The 19,199-nt window shown below is 44.2% G+C and overlaps 1 protein-coding gene across 1 annotated transcript in view; it reads left to right on the forward strand.

Annotated features, from left to right (window-relative positions):
• The window catches only part of PAPPA (pappalysin 1), a 709,179-nt gene that overhangs the window by 311,750 nt on the left and 378,230 nt on the right, over positions 1 to 19,199 (forward strand). The window contains exon 6 of the mRNA XM_085612107.1: positions 14,531 to 14,652. Within this exon, the coding sequence (XP_085468233.1) occupies positions 14,531 to 14,652 (122 nt within the window). The remainder of the gene's footprint in view (positions 1 to 14,530; positions 14,653 to 19,199) is intronic.

The following is a 19,199-nucleotide window of genomic DNA, read 5'->3' on the forward strand; positions in this document are numbered from 1 at the left end:
GTTGCCGTCACTCAGGTCCGTTGAGATGTGGCGGGGCTCTTTTACGGCTGGGCCAGCCGTCATAAATCCATCTCTCAGAGTTGCCCCCAAAGAAAGAGCCCGCACAAGTGGATAACTTTCTTCTGTTTATTGGAGGTTTGTCAGCATGAGGAACAAAGAACCACCAACTGTCTTTTCTGGCCGACGCGTTTCGGGCTACATGCCCAACTCTGTGTGTGAATATATAGTCATAGTCATCGCGCACGACAGGGAAAAAGCAGGAATGCGCTGTGTTAAGGCATGACATCGCACTACGGCGCACCATAGTGCAAGGGTGCCTGCGTTACATGCAGGATTGGTTTTGTGCAGGAAGGGTAGGGTGACCAGATTGTGCGACCCAAAAACTGGGACATTTCGCAAAAATAGAGAAAGGACTACACATTTGCATCAATAATGTGGCAAAGAATGACAGCCCTTATCCTCATAGAAACACAGAAGAAGCACTAAGAAAATAAATAAAATGTGATTTTAAAAATCAGCATGATACATGTTAATAAAATTGCTTACTCATAACAGCTGCTTACTAGCCTTGCTTTGGAACACCTAAAACGTGCCTCTCATTATTTTCAGTTTACCCTCTCAAAAAACAGGGACATGAGCCACTTTTAGTGAAATCTGCCGAGACAACTATTAAAAAAATGGAACGGTCCTGGCAAATCCGGACACCTGGTCACCCTAAGGAAGAGACACCTTCCTGCACAAAACAATCCTGAGCGGCATATTCCTCTGTCTATGTGTTATGTGTGCTGCACAATGCAGCACACATAGAAAGAGGAAGTAACAAGTCAAAAAAGTGCTTTATTCGAGTGTTACTCATAAAAGCAAACGTACAAACATATAATAAAAAACAATTAAATCTGAGATGTCATATTGACATACGCACATTGCTAAAAAGAATACAAATTATTTTCGGAAAAGAAATATACATAATCACAAGAATAAAATTCATTAATATTGATAATACAATTAAGTACAGTTAGTAAAATCTTTGTACTAATAAAAGAACCATTTAGAATTTCATTTCACAGGTGTAAAGTTCATTGATATTGATGATACAATTAAGTATAATTTGTAAAGTCTTTGTACTAAAAAGAATCGTTTAAATTTTTTTTCCAGATGACACGATAGATTACACTGAACAGAGAATAGACAGTACTCTAGCAGTCTCTGGACGTCTAGGCAGAGAGTAGTCACCGGACTAGCAATCTCTGCCTGATTATCCATGCCCACCCCAGATACTTAGCGGTGGCAATTATAATCCAAGTTAAAGTAGTCGATCTGACTATGCGCAAAGCCACCATACTACTTTTAGTACCCAGGTTCCTACACATAGGTGCCAACCAAACACACCTTGGAGTAGAGTATGGTTTGCAGGAGAACAAAAAATGTCCAAGTGTTTCATTACCTTCCCCACAAGCTGGGCATGTAGCAGGGCCTCCTTCCCTCCACTTAGATGTTAGGTAACGAAGAGGAAGAGAGCCCGCCCTTAGTTGAAAAAGCAATTTCCTATCCAAAGGTTTGGATATATAATCCCAATACAGTTCATACATGGGGTACAGTTTAACCTCAAGAAAACTAGCAGTCATGGACCCACAGTTAATACTGAGCAAATTTTTATTAGCAACATTTTCCCAAAAAATATTTTTTAGGGTTGTCTTATTAGGAAATGATGCCCCAGCTGGGTCGGACCATAGTGCATTCAGGCCTAGTTCAGATAGTGCTAGTTTTAATAATTTGAACCATCTAATTCTATTAAAGCAATCTGCTTTAATAACGTCAGTGAACCCGGCCGCATAGTGAGTGAGCTCAGGTGTGGTCCATAACCTACGCCAATATAAAATTGGTCGTAGTTTGCCCATTTCCGAGATTTCTTTCCTACCAAGCTCGTATCTCAGAGGCAATAGCGGACTACTCTGTGGAGTACCCGTTAGTTTCCTAAAAAATTTGTTCTCTGAGATTTGTAACTCCTGTAGGTTATCATGCCCCCATAACTCAGCCCCGTATAATGCAGACCCAATTGCTTTTGCCTCATATATGATCAGGGGTGGTTTGATTGGTTTAGTCAATGATTTCCTATGCTCCTTTATAATGGTTCCAGCTAATTGCTTATGCCTTAAAATTGCAATATTTAAATGCTGGTTCCACCTATTATCATTAGAAATAAGGATCCCCAGGTATGTAAATGATGATACAACCTCAAGAGTGCGTCCACTCATGGTAATGTTAGATTTAAAATTTTGATACGGATTAAAAACCATGAGTTTTGTTTTAGACGGGTTCACCTCCAGTCCGTGATCCCCACAAAACTTATCAAAGATGTCCAATGCTTTTTGCAGTCCACTTGGAGTTTTGGATAAAATTAACGTGTCATCGGCGAACATTAAAATCGGAACTTTTACACCTGCAAGAGAGGGAGCATCCACTGCCTGTGATTGAATGCGGGGGACAATGCCATTAATAAAAAGGGTGAACAAAGTTGGTGCCATTGAGCACCCTTGCCGAACCCCACGCTCAACAGGAAATTCGGCTGTGTCTTTACCGTACCCACCCCATTGGATTTTAGCATAGGTGCCTTCGTGTAATCTCATGATCATAGTCAACAAGACTCCTGGGACCCCTAAGGCCACAAGTACTTCCCACAGTTTCGCCCTTGGTACCAGGTCGAAGGCAGCCCGCAAATCGACAAAAGCCGCATAAAGACTGCCCCACCTAGCACCACAGTCCTCCACTGGATCAGCTGGAACCAAAAAACTTGGTCCGCAGTACTAGTGGCCTTACGAAACCCAGCCTGAAAGGGAGATAGAATATTAAATTCTTCCGCCCAATCGAGCAATCGATTAACAATCACTCGCCCAACGATTTTTTGCACTGTATCGATTAGGCTAATCGGGCGGTAATTACAAGGCTGGGAACGATCACCCTTTTTGTACACAGGGATAATAACAGCACCCCGCCATGATACCGGGATAGCTGCACCCCTAGCTATTTGGTTTATTAACAAGTGAATATATTTACACCACCTTCCAGTGTCGTTTAAGAAAACGTCTGCTGGAACTCCATCAATGCCAGGAGCACGTCCACTATGTACAGTTTTGAGGGCCAACAGAATTTCACCCTTCGTGAAGACATTGTCCTCAGAAGTTGTATAGATAGGGCTGATGTTATTTACAATCTGATCCCTGGTAGCATACTGATCACTAAAAAAGTTTATCCAGGCATCCTGCGGGACATAATTATTACAAGCCTCTTCAGACCTTTCTTCCCCCATTTGACAATATGCCAAAATAATCTTGAATCTTTTCGATCACTAGCACACTTCAACTTATCCCAATGGGCTTCGTCCCAATCTTTTTTTGCTTTGGCAATACAAATTTTGTATGACTTTCTGGCAGAGCGGATGGCCCCCAGGTTTTTGCTCTTAATTGCAACTCCCAAAGAAATTCGTGCCACCTTGCAAGCATGGTTATACCATTTAGCTGCTCTATGAACACGGGTCACCTTAGAGTTTACTGGTTTCAGAAAGTAGCTTTTAATTTCTTGGAATAGAGACTCATGTACTTCAATAGTGTTGACTTGACCTGAAGTGATCCCTGCTTCACCGTCTAGAGCCATAATGGCCTTATCGGTCGCAACTCCTATATTTTCTATAGCTTGCTGGTCCGTCCTAACACTTGTCCATCTTAGCCTACGCATATCATTTGTTGGTACAATAAGCGGGGGTAGGCAATCATCCAGAGGAATAGAAGCATTGGATTCAGACAGCCACCATTTATGAGTAACACATAGCGGATTATGGTCACTCTCTGGCATTTCTGTTACAACCATATCTCTAACAGTTGGCCAAAGGGAAAAGCTACAGATAATATAGTCGATACGACTTTTGCTTCTCCCATTGTTAAAGGTCATAGCTGGTACTCTATCTGACTTTGTCCTTCCATTCAAAGCTCTTAACCCTTGTTCAAGGCACATTGCATTCAAACCCAGAATATCCTCTGTCCAACGAGTTACTGGGATAGTATCTAGTAAGGGGATGTCCCATTGTTTGTCTTCATCTGCACCTAAAAAGGCTTCGCCTGTGTCTAGAGGTTCAAACGTACGGTTTAAGTCCCCTGCAATTATTATGTTTTTCCCACCAGAATGTGTCTCAAGGAGATTATACAGGGTAAGAAGAACCTCAGATTTTCCTACATTTCCACCTCTGGCATAAATGTTATAAATATCGATGGATAAGGATAAATTACTCATGAGTCTAATGAGCTGAATATCTTTTTGACCAGTCTCCACATTTTTTACAACAACCTTTAAAGATTGTTTGACCCATATAGTAAGGCCCCCCATCGGACGCCCTTTAGGGCCCTTAGAAGCTGGTACATAAAAATTTAGGTACCCCAAAGCTAAAGCGGGGTCACAAGCCCATGTTTCCTGAAAAATACAAACGTCAAAATTGCTAACAAACCTAAACCAATCACCACAATCCAGCTTTGAGCATAGCCCAGCCACATTCCAGGATAATAAGTTCCCAATATCATGTGCCATTACAGGTTTGGGGCTAGAGACAAGCCCATTCATCACGGTATCGTTTAAACCATTGTATTTTACATTTTCAGTAATTAAACCAGCTATGGCCTCCATGTTAACAATCTCAGGACGAGTACCTACTCGTTGACCTAGCTCATCAATACAGTGTGACTCAGATGAATGGTGGGATGGTTGTCAATCACAAGCATCCAGGTTTGACAGGGCAGAAAACCTATTTTCCACACATAGACCCCATTCGCGAAATCCAGCATCATTACTACTCCTATTGGTCACAACATTCCATTTAGTTCTTAGAATGCTAGGATTCGGACCTCTTCCTTTCCGAGGATAAAAAAAGTCCAGGGTCAGTGGTACAATTGAAGTTGACCTTCGCTGTGGAGGCAAGATGTTAGGCAAGATGTTTGATAAAACCTCGGGGTCAGTGAAGGTAAGAATAACACAATCCCCTCTGAACCTCTTAACGCTGTTACCAATCCACTCAACCCTTCTGGCATTAACAAGTTCTACAGATAATTGTTGCTTCCCCCAAGGTGATATTACCATGTTGTTAGTAAGCCACGATAAAGATTTATTTAATAAAGAGGGGGCAGATTCGACCTCCCCAGAAGCCAAAGGGGGGACATTTGCAAGGACAAGAACTAATGGAGAGGCTTCAACTACGAGCTCGAAAGACCCTTTCCCCATGTTAGAATTATTAGTGGCAGAGACAGGGGGTGTATCTACAAGGGCACCACTAGAGACATTAGGCAGTGGTACAGGATTAGAGACAGAACCACTATTCTCAACAAGTGTTGTTTTACTCATTACTGGCTCTACCCTAGATACAACAACTTCAGTAATATTTCCTGTCTTCACCAAAGTTTTCTCTAGTAAACCACCTAGTCTATTGACCTCGGCGGTTAATTTATCAATTTTACTAACCAGGGGTTTGACTATACCTTTAATTTTTGTGTCCATCATACTCCATAGTTTAGTAAGTTGAGCGTTAGAAAGGGTAACGTGAGCTTCACTAAGCAGATCAACCTCCTCCTCCTCGTCCTCTGATATTTTCCTCGAAGGGGTTGCAATTTTGTTTCTGCCAGATCTTAGACCCCCTCGTTTTGGGATAACCTTGCTTTTACCCCTAGTAACCCTCGGAGCTGGAACAGGGGTAGTAGAAAAAGGGGACTCGATGTTGGTGGATGTCACTGACACCCCTTCGCTATCACTGTTGGCTTCAGTAAGAACAACTACGCCACTAGGCAAAATGGGGTTTGTATCGTAAAGAGGGTCATGAGCCACACAAGATGTACTAATATTGTGTAAAGCCGAGGAATCCCCATACTCTTTATCGGCCATATGGGATTGGTTAGATGAATCTAATCCCAGTGAGGATCTCCTGTCGCTGTTAATTTTAGCCACAACTTGGATAAGATAATTATCTATAGTATTATTAGCTGGGGTTTGTTTTTTCCCAGGCATGAGTAAGGTCAATAAGGTGGCTAAGGTAATCAATACACTTGGAACACAAGATTCAAATAGATGTTATAATTACCCTAATTAGACCAAACTGCTCGTATGTACAAGAATAGTACAAATAGATTTTCAGGCAAGGTCCCTGGCCCAACCCAACCTAGTCCAACCTCGGACGGCCTCAGACGGTCCCGCCCTTGTCCCGGGCTTCTCCCGGCGCAGTCCCGCGTGCGGTCCCCGCGTGGCGGTGACACAGTTTGATTTTAAAGGGCTCCAAGCGCGAAACTGCGGTGGGCGGGTTCCTGTTCCGCTTCCTGTTCCAGCGCTGAGGATGCTGGGAAGCGTAGTTCCCCTCCGCACAGCGGCCGCGTTTGTATTGCGGCGGCGGGAGGGAAACAGACAGCGTGCGCGGGCCAAGAATCAGGGAGAGATCCAGGTAAGGTGTAGCCTCCAGCAGTGGTGTCAATCCTTTAGAAGAATGCTCGCCTTTTCACAATGCACATACTACTGACCCCTGTCAAAGACCCCAATGCATTCTGGACCAAAACAATCCTTCATCAGGGGGATGCCTCAGTCTTGAGGCATTGGGACGGTTCCCGGCTTTGGTTCTTGTAAGTCCTGGTTGGTCCGAGATAGGGGCGACCCCTTCCAGTAGCCACGGTGCTGTCGACAATGAAAGCCTAAGCAGCCAGTGCCCTCCAGAAGGAGTCCCAAGAGGAAAACCCCAGAGGGAAAAAACCTCTGATGATGAGACTCCAGGAATGAAGGTGAAGACAAGGAGCCATAAAACACTGGAAGACCAGGAGCCCAAAAAGAATCGGGAGAAAGCTGAAAGTCAAGCTGGAGCAGAAGTCGCAAGGTTACCAGGAACGCCAACGGAAGGAAGGGGTCACCAAAATAAGAGTCAAGGAGCCAACAGGAGCGAGGATACACCAGCAGGTACAATGAGTGTTGCAACAAGTAACAAGGAGAAATAAAGACATATCTCACGTCACATCTCTCCTGGGAACACGTATCTTGTTGGCGCATTCCCAGGTTTACCTGTTCTGGTAAATCTGGGAATACGTCAAAAACCATGGGAGTTGTGTGGGAACACCCACGCCACGCACAAGGAACATCTTCCCAGGGTAGAGTAAGGCAACGCATCGATTTGTGCTTAGTTGCCTTACTCGAGATGTATGGTGCCACTCAAGGCCACACAAAGTGGCCTTGCATGGCTTCGTAAATCTGACATATGGTTTCTGTTGCTCTTGCAGCACGTTGCGTGGTGCAAGAGTGACCCAAACTGGCTCTTAAATAGGCACCCTTTGTCTTTTTAGATCTGTTAATACACTGATATCACAGCTCTCTTGGCTCAACCCTGTGTAAGGATATGTTTCATGGTTTCGTGTATGGTCGGTTCTGTATGTACTTGTTGACAACTAGATAGCATTTGTCTCCCGAATGTACCATTTCATAAAAATCGTCCTAATGACACTTGCGCACTCTGTCATTGTTCAGGTCAGCGACTTATGATTGTCAAACAAGTCCCCGATATTGGTGCTTTTCCAGCTCTCCCTACTTAATGTTGTTCCTTTTTCAAACAATCTAGTGTGCAGCCATAATGAGAGCCCAGATGCATATGCTGTTTCAGTCTTTGTGAGAGCAAGATGTTTATGCCCAAGCAATATTTAGATAAACACACTAAACTGGATTCTAGTCAGTTGTCGTCTTAGCTCTAGTATTCAGTGTTTTAATTACCAATTTGTCTCTAAGCTCAATACCTCCCCTGTAATACGTCTGTGAGCTCCCCATCCATATGTCCACCCGCTACAACTGTGCGCTAAATAGTAGGCCTCAACGGAAGGAGCAGCTGCTATCGGCAGTTGCACCTTATGAAGCTCCACGTTGTTCCTTCAGGCACCCTATATCAGGTCCCACTGTTTATTTCCCTAGGGATCCTGCTCGGTCCACCACTGTCAAATTTGTGAATAAGTTGAGGCAGGACAACCATCTTTGAAAGGGTCAGCCTACCTAACTCTGAGACGGGAAATCTAGTCCAAAAGTGTACTGAGTCCTTGATGGCCATCAACATCCTGTGCTGCCCTCATTGTCTTGAAAATACTGCATTATCTCAGTGCGGAGATTTGTTCCGTATGGTGTGTCGAGCACATCCTCTGGCTGAAGCTGCCATTACGGATGTCTGCCTATACGTGTACTCCATTTTGACACCACTTTTAATAGGCCATGAGACGAGATCATTTCACACAGACACTCACAGTGAATAATTGTTCCCAATAGTTCCGGGTGACATAAAGATAAATACACTCCTGTGTACAATGAGTGTACACTTGAGTCGAAATAATTCATTTGTTCTCCAAGATGCATTCCGCATCAGCTGGGCAGCTTGAGTACTGCCAGCGATCAATCCACATCAATGTTAATGGTCCCAATTAAAATCTCCCCCGAGAATGTTGGGTAGTTTAGGTCATCCAGAGTTAGTTTGGCCAACCCATTGAGAAGGTCAATTCGGGGTGTAAACATTTATTAGCTTAAGTAACTGAACATCCAGTTTGCCATCCAGTATTGTATACTATCCCTTCCTATCGCTTATGTGTTTCATTATTTCAAATATTAGCCAGGAGTCTAGCTATGTGAGTGTACTGTTTGCACAGGAAGAATGTGTAGCGCTGAATAGTTGGCCTCTCTACCTACAACATAATTGTTCGAGCTCATCCCTGTTAAGGTGTGTGTCCTGTAGAAACGCAATTTTGATATCTCCTTTTAATGTAGGCATACATTCTATGTTGCTTAATCAGACTCCCGAACCATTGAACATTCCAATACATCAAACTATATTTGAAGGTATCAGTCATCATATAGCATCAAAAAACACAGAGCTATAGCGTCAACTCTCAAATCAGGGCAAGCCTCAAAGCAACATTCTGTGCCTATACTCCTACCCAGCATCTTCCTTGTTCCCACATTGTAGCCGCTCTGTGTGTTGCTTCCTCTTCAAAAATAACCTGAATACACCAACTCTATAACATCAAACAGAGAACATCCCCAACTGTTTCTCCCCAAGGGCCGCTGTCCTAGCACTTGGCACACACACCTCCCCATTCATTTATCAAACTTATTCCACACCTGCCAGCTGGCTCTGTACATGATGGAAATGGTAAAAAACTACTCGAGGCCCCAAGCTCATTAGAGAGAACTCATATCTTCTGTGGCCCAGTTCAGTTTGAGCAGTGTTTTCACCAATATGGCAAACAGTCAATTTAATTCTTAATATTTTCTAGCTGTGCAGTGCTACATATATTGTAAGCTGTTATTCACCTTCTTTATGCATGTGAAGCAGCCACTGGACAGCATGCGTCTATTTGTATCCACAGAGGTCCACCAGGCTCCATAAAGCTCTTGCCGCTCACCCACCAATTCCATTGGAGCTGGACTGCCCACTACGCCAGCTCGCTCTCACCTGGCCTTTCCACCCCCCTGGTCAACATCAGGAGCAGCAGCGGGTCTTGCCTCTTGACCCCCTACACTTCTCAGGGCCCGTATTAGTATGTGCCGGCAGGTACCGGGGCCGGTCATGAACCAAACTGTCACATGAAGCAACTTCTCCAGTCCTGGTCAGACACGATCCTCCTCGACCTCTGTCTTGATCAGCACAAGGCCCCACCAGTGCAGCTCCTGTGCAACTTCTCATCTACCAAATCCTGCTTAACCTCTTCTGTGCCCATGGCGAGATGGTCTCGTCATAGAGCACAGTCGCGCTGTGCCCATGACGAGACTATCTCGTCATGAAACCCGCCCACTAAGGAAACGCCCGGCACAGGAGGGGGAAAATGCCTGGCACCCAAGGGGTTAAGAGTCACCCAAGCTACGCAGTGCGGCTGCCATGGTGCCTAGAGCAGAGACTGTGGTTTGGAGCAGGTGCTGCTTCAGCTCATGTCCAGCTCTCTCACCTGCAGGTCACTCGTGATTCCATTAGAATTATTGCCATTCGATTTCAGTAAGCTGTTGGATGAATAGTGATCTCTTGTCTTGCTCCAAACCCTGTCCTAATTGTGAGGCCTTCTACTTATTTGAGTTTTACACTAGCCAATAATTACTCTATAGCTTTCAGCTCACTATTTGCCATTTCAAATGGCTTTTGCATACTGATTTTAAGTTCAAACATCTCAGCTTTGGATTCTTCTCATATGATTAGCTGCAAAAGAGAAGTTTTGACTTTGCTTCCTACAAACATAACCCCGGACTTCCCGCCTTACGATCTGAAATGGGATCTGACTGATGAAATTACACTCTGCCTCTCGGGAAGTATGACTGATTGCTGTCAACCAATCAATCACTTTAGGATTTATAAAGCATGGCTAATCACCCAATAGGGTATTTCAGGCGCTTGCAGGCCCCAGAGGCTTATTTGAACAGACATGTCTTGAGGGCCATTCGGAATTCCGAAAGTGAGGTGATCGTCTGAAGGTGCATAAGGGATGCCGTTCTACGTCTTTGCTATGATGTGGGAGAAGGAGCATCCTCTACTTCTGCTTCAGTAGATGCGGGGAGTAGGGGCAAGTGAAAGGGAGGTGCAGCGTAGTTTTCTCAATGGTTGGTGGGAGTTCAGGCAGTGGTTGGTTGTGTATGGCCTTTTGTGTGTATGGGTCAGCAGCTTGAATTAGCATCTCTTCTCTGTGGGGAGCTAGGGGAGTTTCCTGAGGTGGGGTGTGATGTGGGTTTGTTGGGGAAGGCTGAGGATGAGTTTGGCTGCGGCGTTCTGTATGGTCTGAAGTCTCTGTAGAATGTGTGCGGTCATTCCTACGTAGAGGGCATTGCCGTAGTCCAGTCGGCTGGTGATGAGCACTTGTGTCACGGTGGGTCTCATGTTTAGGGGAAGTCACATGAAGTTCTTACGTAGGGAAGAACCGTGAGTGGGAAAACACGGTCGGAAAAACCCCAGCAGGAAAACCAGGACATCTGTGTTGTCACTGGATCAGTCTGGAAAAAGCAGGAACTGGAGGCCAGAAGCAAGTGGCAAGCTAGGTGTCCAGGTGCCTACCGATGTGGTCATGCTGCGGCCTACATTAAGTATGTCCTGGGATGGGCGGGGCTTCTGGTAGTGGGAAGAACAGCAAGTAGGAAAACCAGGTTAGGAAAACCCAGGCAGCTACCGTGTCATTGGATCAATATGGAATAAGGAGGAACTGGAGGCCACACGCAAATGGCAAGCTAGGTGTCCAGGTACCTACTCTGTGTCCTCTTCTTCTATCTTTAATTTAGCAATGGCTTATGCCAGCCCGCAGTAATATCTCCATTAATATCTGAGCAAGAAGCTGGCAAGGTACGTTACTGCCATGGTCTGAATTTTCCTGACTCTTAGGTCCACTCATATGGTGTAAACATGATGCCTAGTGTTTAAGAAGGTCCTCTAATATTCTCAGAACAAGGTTATGAATAACAGAATCACCCACCCCATACTACTATTTAAATCAGATGTTAAAAAGGTGCTTATAAAAGGGATCACTCATTGCCCCACCCTAAGTTATGCCCAACGTTGCTTTGAAGAGCTGATTTATGGTAGGTATTCTTCTTCACATGAGCTAGTGTTACATTCACTAACACTACATGGGAGTGTTTTCTCGATATTGTAGATGAATGACCGTTATGCTTGGCTACGTTGGGTGGTTTTATAGTGAGCACATCAGGTGCCTGATTAAAATAGGTACGTTTTGAGATTGTTCCTGAAGAGAGGGAGAGAGCTGGTCATCTGTTGGGACACAGGGAGGACAATCTGTTAAAAAAATCCTCATCTTGCCCTCCCACAATGGACAAATGTTGCACAGCATTGATCAGAATGGGGCTGCCAGAGCAGCAACATACCGCAACACCTGAAAGTCTGAATGTCTACGTATCTACACCCATAATGTATATATGGAACTTTATACAATACCATTTTATTTCTCTTAGTTTTTTTTCTAATACATGTATACCCTTTCTATGTAGTTATGTATCTATATATTTATTACTTTACTCCTGCTGAAGAAAGAAAGAAAGAAAAAGAGAAAGAAAGAAAGAAAGAAAGAAGGAAATAAACAAAGAAAGAAAGAAAAAACTTCCTGCACTACTCTATGTCTCATTCTATACCTCTTTCAATATATTCTCTATCCCTTCTTGACTCACCCTAAACCCCATTCTATTGCCATCAGCAGCTGCTGCCCAAATAAAGTGGTGAGTCAGCGGGGGCAAATAATTTTTAAAAATGCACATACCTGCTTCTCCCGCTGCCCGTTGCCTCGGTGCTCCTCTCTTCCGGAAATCCCTGGGCCAACACACACTCCCAGACTCCCAACCCAATCCAGATGCTGCTCTCATGCTGTGAAAGCAGCTCCTGGATTGGTCGAGTGGCCTGGTTAGGTGCTCGCTAAGGGACTGGGAGCCTGTGCCATTTCTCCACCCAGCTGCACAATACAGCTGCGTTTGAGAAATCTAAGTGCGCATGTTGGTTTGGCCGGCCTGAGAAGGCTGGCTAAACTAACATGCGCACTTACAAGTGCCCTCCACTCCTCCTCCCAAATCCTTGTGCTAGTGTAAAGAGAGGATTGCGTGGTCCCGACTCAGCAGCATCGTCTGCTAGTGAAAAATAAAACGATTATACGTTTTTATTATCTTTTTATTTTATTTTTCATTCTGCAGTGGGGTGCTGCTCCTCCGCCTTTATGGAGGAGCCGCCGCTGCCTATTACTATGATCTCCCATATAACCCTTTCTAGACTGTCCCCTACTCTATCCTTCCTTGACTCACGTCAATCCTCATGCACCCACCTATGGATTTTGGCACATTTCCAGATTTACAAAAGCTAGTAAACCTGGGAATGCGCCTTAATGGGTCAAAATGCTATGCCTTCCCCAGTGAGGCATAACAGAGAGAAATATCTTTATTTCTCCTTGATAGTTCCTCTTTCTGCATGTGCTGCATTCTGCAGCACACACAGAAACTGGAAAATGCCACTAAAGATTGTTTTTGCGCAGGAATAAGGTGAGAGTGCACCAGCGCAAGGAGAGAGGACATATGCTCCATATCTTTGTAAATTTGGAGCATTTCTGCTCTCTCTCATTCACGCAGCGCAGCAACTTTGCTTGCCTCCCTGCATTGGGTCGAAGATTAGTAAATGTACTCCAAATATCCATGTACAGCACCTTTGAGATTCCCACACTACCTATCGGAGGCAGGGAAAATGGACGCGGCGATTCTCCGGCAAGCCTCTAGCTATTTCATCTCTTTGAATTATAACTTCAGGTAATACACTTGTCCAAAAAATCTGGGAAATGTCTTTAACGTAAAGAAGAGATGGCTTCTGTGCTTATCGAAGTGAGGGGCTAAAAGGCATGTTTCTGAATCTCCTTTTTGGGTAGTGCGCCACTGAATGCATGTTAACCCCTTCCCTGCTCATGACGGAACCACTCCGTCATGAGCCACGGTTGCGCTGTGCTCATGACGGAGTGGTTCCGTCATGCTGCGGCCGTTGGCCGCCGCTCCGCCCACGCGGCGCTAATTCCCCGCCTGTGCGGGCGATTAGCGCAGTGGGCGGAGACGTGACGGAACCACTCCGTCATGAGCACAGCTCAACCATGTTCGTGACGGAGCGGTTCCGTCACGAGCACAGCGCCACCGCGCTGCCCCCAAAACCCACCCCAGCGCCGCGGCGGAATTCCTGCCGCGGCGAAGGGGTTAAATGTCACACCTCTGGCTCCCGTGCTTATTTGTGTGTGCGAATGCTAATATTGAGTCCATCAATGGAAGAGTGGCCAGTATGTGTGATAATGTTGTCATTGTCTTAAAACTTTCAACTTTTTAAAATCTGATTGATGCTTGCCAGTACATCACCACTACCCGACACCTATCAGTAGTGTTTTACAGTACTGTGGTAGCATCACAATTGACACGCATAGAGTCAGGCTATTCTTTCCTTTCGTCTGAACGCTCTTTGAAGGAGTAGGTTGTCTTTTTTTGTGCAAATTTCGCACTTGAGATCTCAATCGAAACCACGCAATGATGCCTTCTGCCTCCTAGAGTTCTGTGTGAAAAGTGTCCAGCAATTGGTCTGTAGGACGCTTCTCCAGCCAGTGCGCATGTCCAGGTGAGACAGCAGAGAGTGGGTATAAACATGATGGATTTTCCATCAATAAGAGGCATTGTGTCTTACTAAAGGTTTGGAAACCATTTGAAATGTACCTTCTGAGACTTTATCCTAAACTCCAGAGAGTGAAAGAATGATTTGGCATGATTTCAGTGAGCAGCAAAAATGTCTATATTTAACAACATTTTTTCAGGGGACCCTGCAACTTCAGGTTGAATATGCCCAACTATTTAAGCAATAACTGAGAAAAATGTAGGGCATGTTTGAAATTGTATTGCCTGTGGTGTTTAGTTGTGGTAATGTTCTTCTGTCAGTGGCGTTCCCTGCATTTCCTTTGCTGTTACTAAGGTGATGTCTTCTCCTGTTTTCCTGGCTTCCTAGAGAAGTGGGATCAGCATGCGATCTATGTCTGGAGGGACGGGTCCTGGTACAGTATGCCATCAACGCCTCATCCCCGTTGCCTTGCAACCCATCTGGGCATTGGAGCCCTCGTGAAGCAGAAGGTAAGAGCGAGATGAGAGATGTAGGGATTTAAAAAAGACCAGGAGCAATAAAGTTGAATGGAAATCTTATTGAACTAGTTGCTGCACGACCAGACTTCAGAGTATGCAACCAAGAAGAAACCCCAAACAGCCCAATGTGAGACATTTCCTAATTCCATCTACTGCCTTAAAATAGCACAATAATATTCCAAATTCCGAGAATTGCCTACCATCCTTCATGTGTACCGTGCCAAAGTCTCAGCATTGCCGAAAGCATGTGATGCCACCATTTGACAAATGCATGACTTGTACTTGGTAATTGTTAGGCCTGGGTGGAATTTCAATTATGCCAGAGTAATTGGAGTCATTTCAGTCATTCTGCGTTACTCTTTGATGCAGAATATCAGATAATTACTTGATTACTCCTGCTTGCGTAAATTGGGGAAAAATCCTACCATGCCAGAACATTTAGCTATTCGTGTCCTGCTGCACTTAGCGCTATTTCTTAGCACAAAATGCATCCTCGCTTCCATTTTGGATGCGAGGGCGCACTTTGCACTAAGAAAATAGCACTAAATGCCTGGAATAAGTTGGGAAAAATCCTTCCTCAAGAGTACATTTAGCAATCGTGAGCGGCTACTCACTATTCGTGTTCTGTTGCTTTTTACACTATTCCTTAGCACAAAATGAATCCCTATGTCCATTAGAGATGCGAGGGAGCATTTTTGCACTACGAATTAGCACTAAACACTGACTTACTCTTATTGCATAATTTCGCTTAATCTCACATGATTCTTAGTTAATTCTGCGTAATTACTCCACATGGAATTACCCGATTTATGCCCACCACTAGTAATTGTCCAGTGCATAATACCAAATCCATTACTGATGTAACATGTCGCCAGCGACATTTGCAAGCAGCAAATTGCTGTAGGAATGTTTCACTTTTTTGTTTAAAACCAATTTGGAAGGACGGGGTTCGAAATATTGTGCATTACAGGATGAATTGTTTTAGAAGGACTTCTCTTAAATGCTATATATATTCTGACTGTCAATATTGGAAATCCACATCGGTTTGTGGCGAATCCAGAGAGTGGCTGTCAGTTTTGCTGCATCGATATCTGGAGCAAATTTAGAGATTTTTCTACAGGAGTATTACCCTGTAATATGCTGCCTTCGGGAAATGGCTATTCATTTGCTTAGGGTTTTCAACGAGAGCTATGTATCTTTTTGCGTTACTTCAGAGTGCGAGTTGATATACAGAATGGTGGTGTTATAGACAAATGGTGAAGGCAGGTTTCTCAGTCTGATATGCCATACCCCCGGAGATGTGGGTTTAGTTAAAAGCATGATGAAACAGTTTAGGTATTTACTTAGCATTGCCACCCCTGCCCCTTGGAGGATGTTCAGACAATTGAGAACTCATAATAATATCATGCATGCGACACAATAAATGACACTGACAGCTCATTTGTGGACCACAAAGAGGCCCATCCCTGTCAGCTGACCCTTATAAGACCCCCTTCTGGCCTAACTCGACCCCTTATGACAGACACCACAGGGCAATACACAGAGTGGATGCAGCCCTCCCAACCTGTGGTTACCTTCATTGCTCAAAGCTGCATCCTATTTAGCAAGGGAGCAAGACTAGGATGGTGTTTCCTCCATGTCGGCCTATGGATGACGTGGCCAGCTGCAGAAACTGTTTTTCTTTGATTCCACAATGAGGCCTGGGTTCAAAGAAAATTTAAATTTTAGCCCCTAGACTTCCAGCAGTCTTTCTCCATGTTTATTCCGTCTGGAAGTGTTTGAAAAAGTTTGATGTGCCTGATTATACGTTTCTATGGGGCTCATAGCAGCTGTAGCAATACTATACGGCTGCAACCACTGCACTGTAGTGTGCTCAGTCCTGAGAGTAATTGTTGGCAGGGTGCACTGCAATGTGCAATAGTTTTAGACTTATCACAGGATTATTGCACCTAAGTGTGCTACATACACTGGATTACAATGGCACTATCACAATGTAGTGTGCTAAAGTTAAAGAATGACTGTCACCATTGTTGTCCTAACTATTTAGGCTGGGAATTCATTTTAGTATCAAGCAACACATGCATGTTGGGTGTGTTTCTATTTTCATATGGGGAAGTGGCTATTTTGTGTAGCCATGTAAATATTAAGGTAAGGGGTCCATTTACCAAGGAGCAGACTCTGTTCTCTGTTGATCAAGGCACAGCCAATTGAGTCTCATCTAGTTGTGGACATTTTTCCCTCATCTGGTCACTTTCTGAAGGTCCACAGATCTTCCCTCAACTTTCAGTTATATATGTCTTTCATCTGCAGACATTTAGGGGCCAGTGCACTGGGTGTAAAGGATGTGGATTATCAGGATCATGTACAGGTCGTGGACCAGGGTCAAAACGGACTCGAAAATTCTCGCCTCGGTACCTACTCTAACCAGGAACACACTCGGCAACTCTGGGCATTAAGCTTGCCTCATCTCTACAACGGCCCCCCACAGACGCCGGGGATGCCTGGTTTCACCTTGGACATACCCAGAAAGGGACCATCTCACAGGGAAAACCAGGACGGGTTCCCCAGCGGTCTTCAGCGCCAGGATACTCCATGGAGTCACAGTGCGCTTTACAAGTACACCCACATTTACATTTACATGTAAAATGCTGCCTATGGGAGCCCATATTTCATGATAGTGATTTTTAGAACAATGAGAGCCAAGATCACAGGGTTCTAACTGCTGAAATGGGGGCTGCAGCTTCTCCCTTGCCAGTACTGAAGGACTGTTGAAATTGCATCATGTTTAAAGGACCTCGTCTGCAAACCTTTTTGTTTAGAAAAAAAAAACTTTCCATAGCAGGAGGTTGTTTTCTCTAAATAAAAAAAGAAATGGCCCCTTGCATACAGGGAGCTTTTCTCCCTGCACATGAGGGCCTTTATACAATTTTTTTGCTTGTGTCATACATAAATGTAATGAGATAAATGAAAATTATATTTATAATGCACTCGAATGCCCGGAGGCGTCTTGGCGCTGGCTATTGCTTAGTCAAATAAAATGATCAGCTTAATGAAGGGGGTTACTGTTCAGCAAGGCCAAATTATTGGCTTAACAACCAGGTTTTAAGGGCTTTCCTGAAATGAAGGAGATTTGTCATTTCCTTTAGTTTGAAAGGAAGAGTATTCCATAACTTGGCGTACAGGTGACAAAATGTCTACCTCCCCAGGAGGTTTTTTGGACTGGGAAACAACTTCATTCTTGGCTGCAGATGTACCAAGAGAAGCTGTGTTTAAAAAATTGAGAGCCTGAATTATTGAGTGCTTGAAAGGCAATGCACAGATCCTTAAAAGCGATGCACTTCCTTAGGGGTAACCCATGCTGCTCTTTGAGTGCCGAAGATGTTTGGTAACCCCATATAAAAGCTGGGCTGCCGCATTTTGCAGTGTCAGCAATTTGTTATGAAGCTTTAAACTGCAAGTTAGCATATAGCACATTGCAGTAGTCCAATTTAGACAAGACTAGGGCCTTAACATCTGCCTTTTGCTGATTCCTTGGGATGTAAAGAAATATCTTCCTGAGCATTTTAAGAATGTAAAAAGCAGACGATGTTACCTAATTGATATGGAAATCAAATGTCAACTTATTGTCAATAAAAATTCCTAGGTGTCTCGCGTTCTCGACAGGTGTTAGCAATGCACCCCGTTCCCGAGGCCACCAGCTGGGAGACCAACAGGGAGAGTCTTTGCCAAACAAAAGCAATTCTGCTTTTCCCAAGTTCTATTTTAGGCAATTATTGTTCATCCAGTTGCCTATGTGCCACATCCTATCGTGAATCCTGGCTGCAGTGTTGTCAGGATGGGTGGACACTGCAACCACAATCTTGGTATCATCAGCGCATGATATCACTGAGAACCCAAACGATTTTATAAGCCTCGCCTCTGGGGTGACATATAAGTTAAAAAGAGTGGGGCTTAATGAGGATCCATGTAGCACTCCCCAGGGGAGCACAAAGAGATCAGATACACATTTTTCAAGATCTACAAGTTGTTCCCGTTCAGGCAGAATTTTTTTTAGAAGAGCTAAAGCTGCTCCCCTAATCTCTAAGGAGTGGAGACGGCCAATCAGAAGATCATACCTGGCCATGTCAAATGCCACCGAGAGCTCTAAGAGTATCATTGCCGCATTACCTCCATTATCAAGAATGGATCTTATATCTTCAGCTGCCACGATTAGAGCAGATTCCGTGCTATGTTCACGTCTAAAGACAAACTGAGTATAATCAAGCTGATTGTTTGTATTTATAAAGGAAGCCAATTCCAAATTCATGTTTTTTTTTTACTATCTTGTTGATTCGATCTGCAGAAGAGAGACTGGCCTATTTAACTGAGTGCTAGATAGAGGCTTTTTTTATGCCTTATGAAAGTAACCTGAGCGGAACATTTAATGAAAGATATCAACTAAGTGAGCAGATATTATTTCTGGAACCTGCTGAAGAATTTTGCATCGGGGGTTACATGACAACCATGGAGACAAATAATTTGTGATGGCCACCCTACCC

The sequence above is a fragment of the Triturus cristatus genome, chromosome 1_2, assembly GCF_964204655.1.
Source record: "Triturus cristatus chromosome 1_2, aTriCri1.1, whole genome shotgun sequence".
NCBI lineage: Eukaryota > Metazoa > Chordata > Amphibia > Caudata > Salamandridae > Triturus > Triturus cristatus.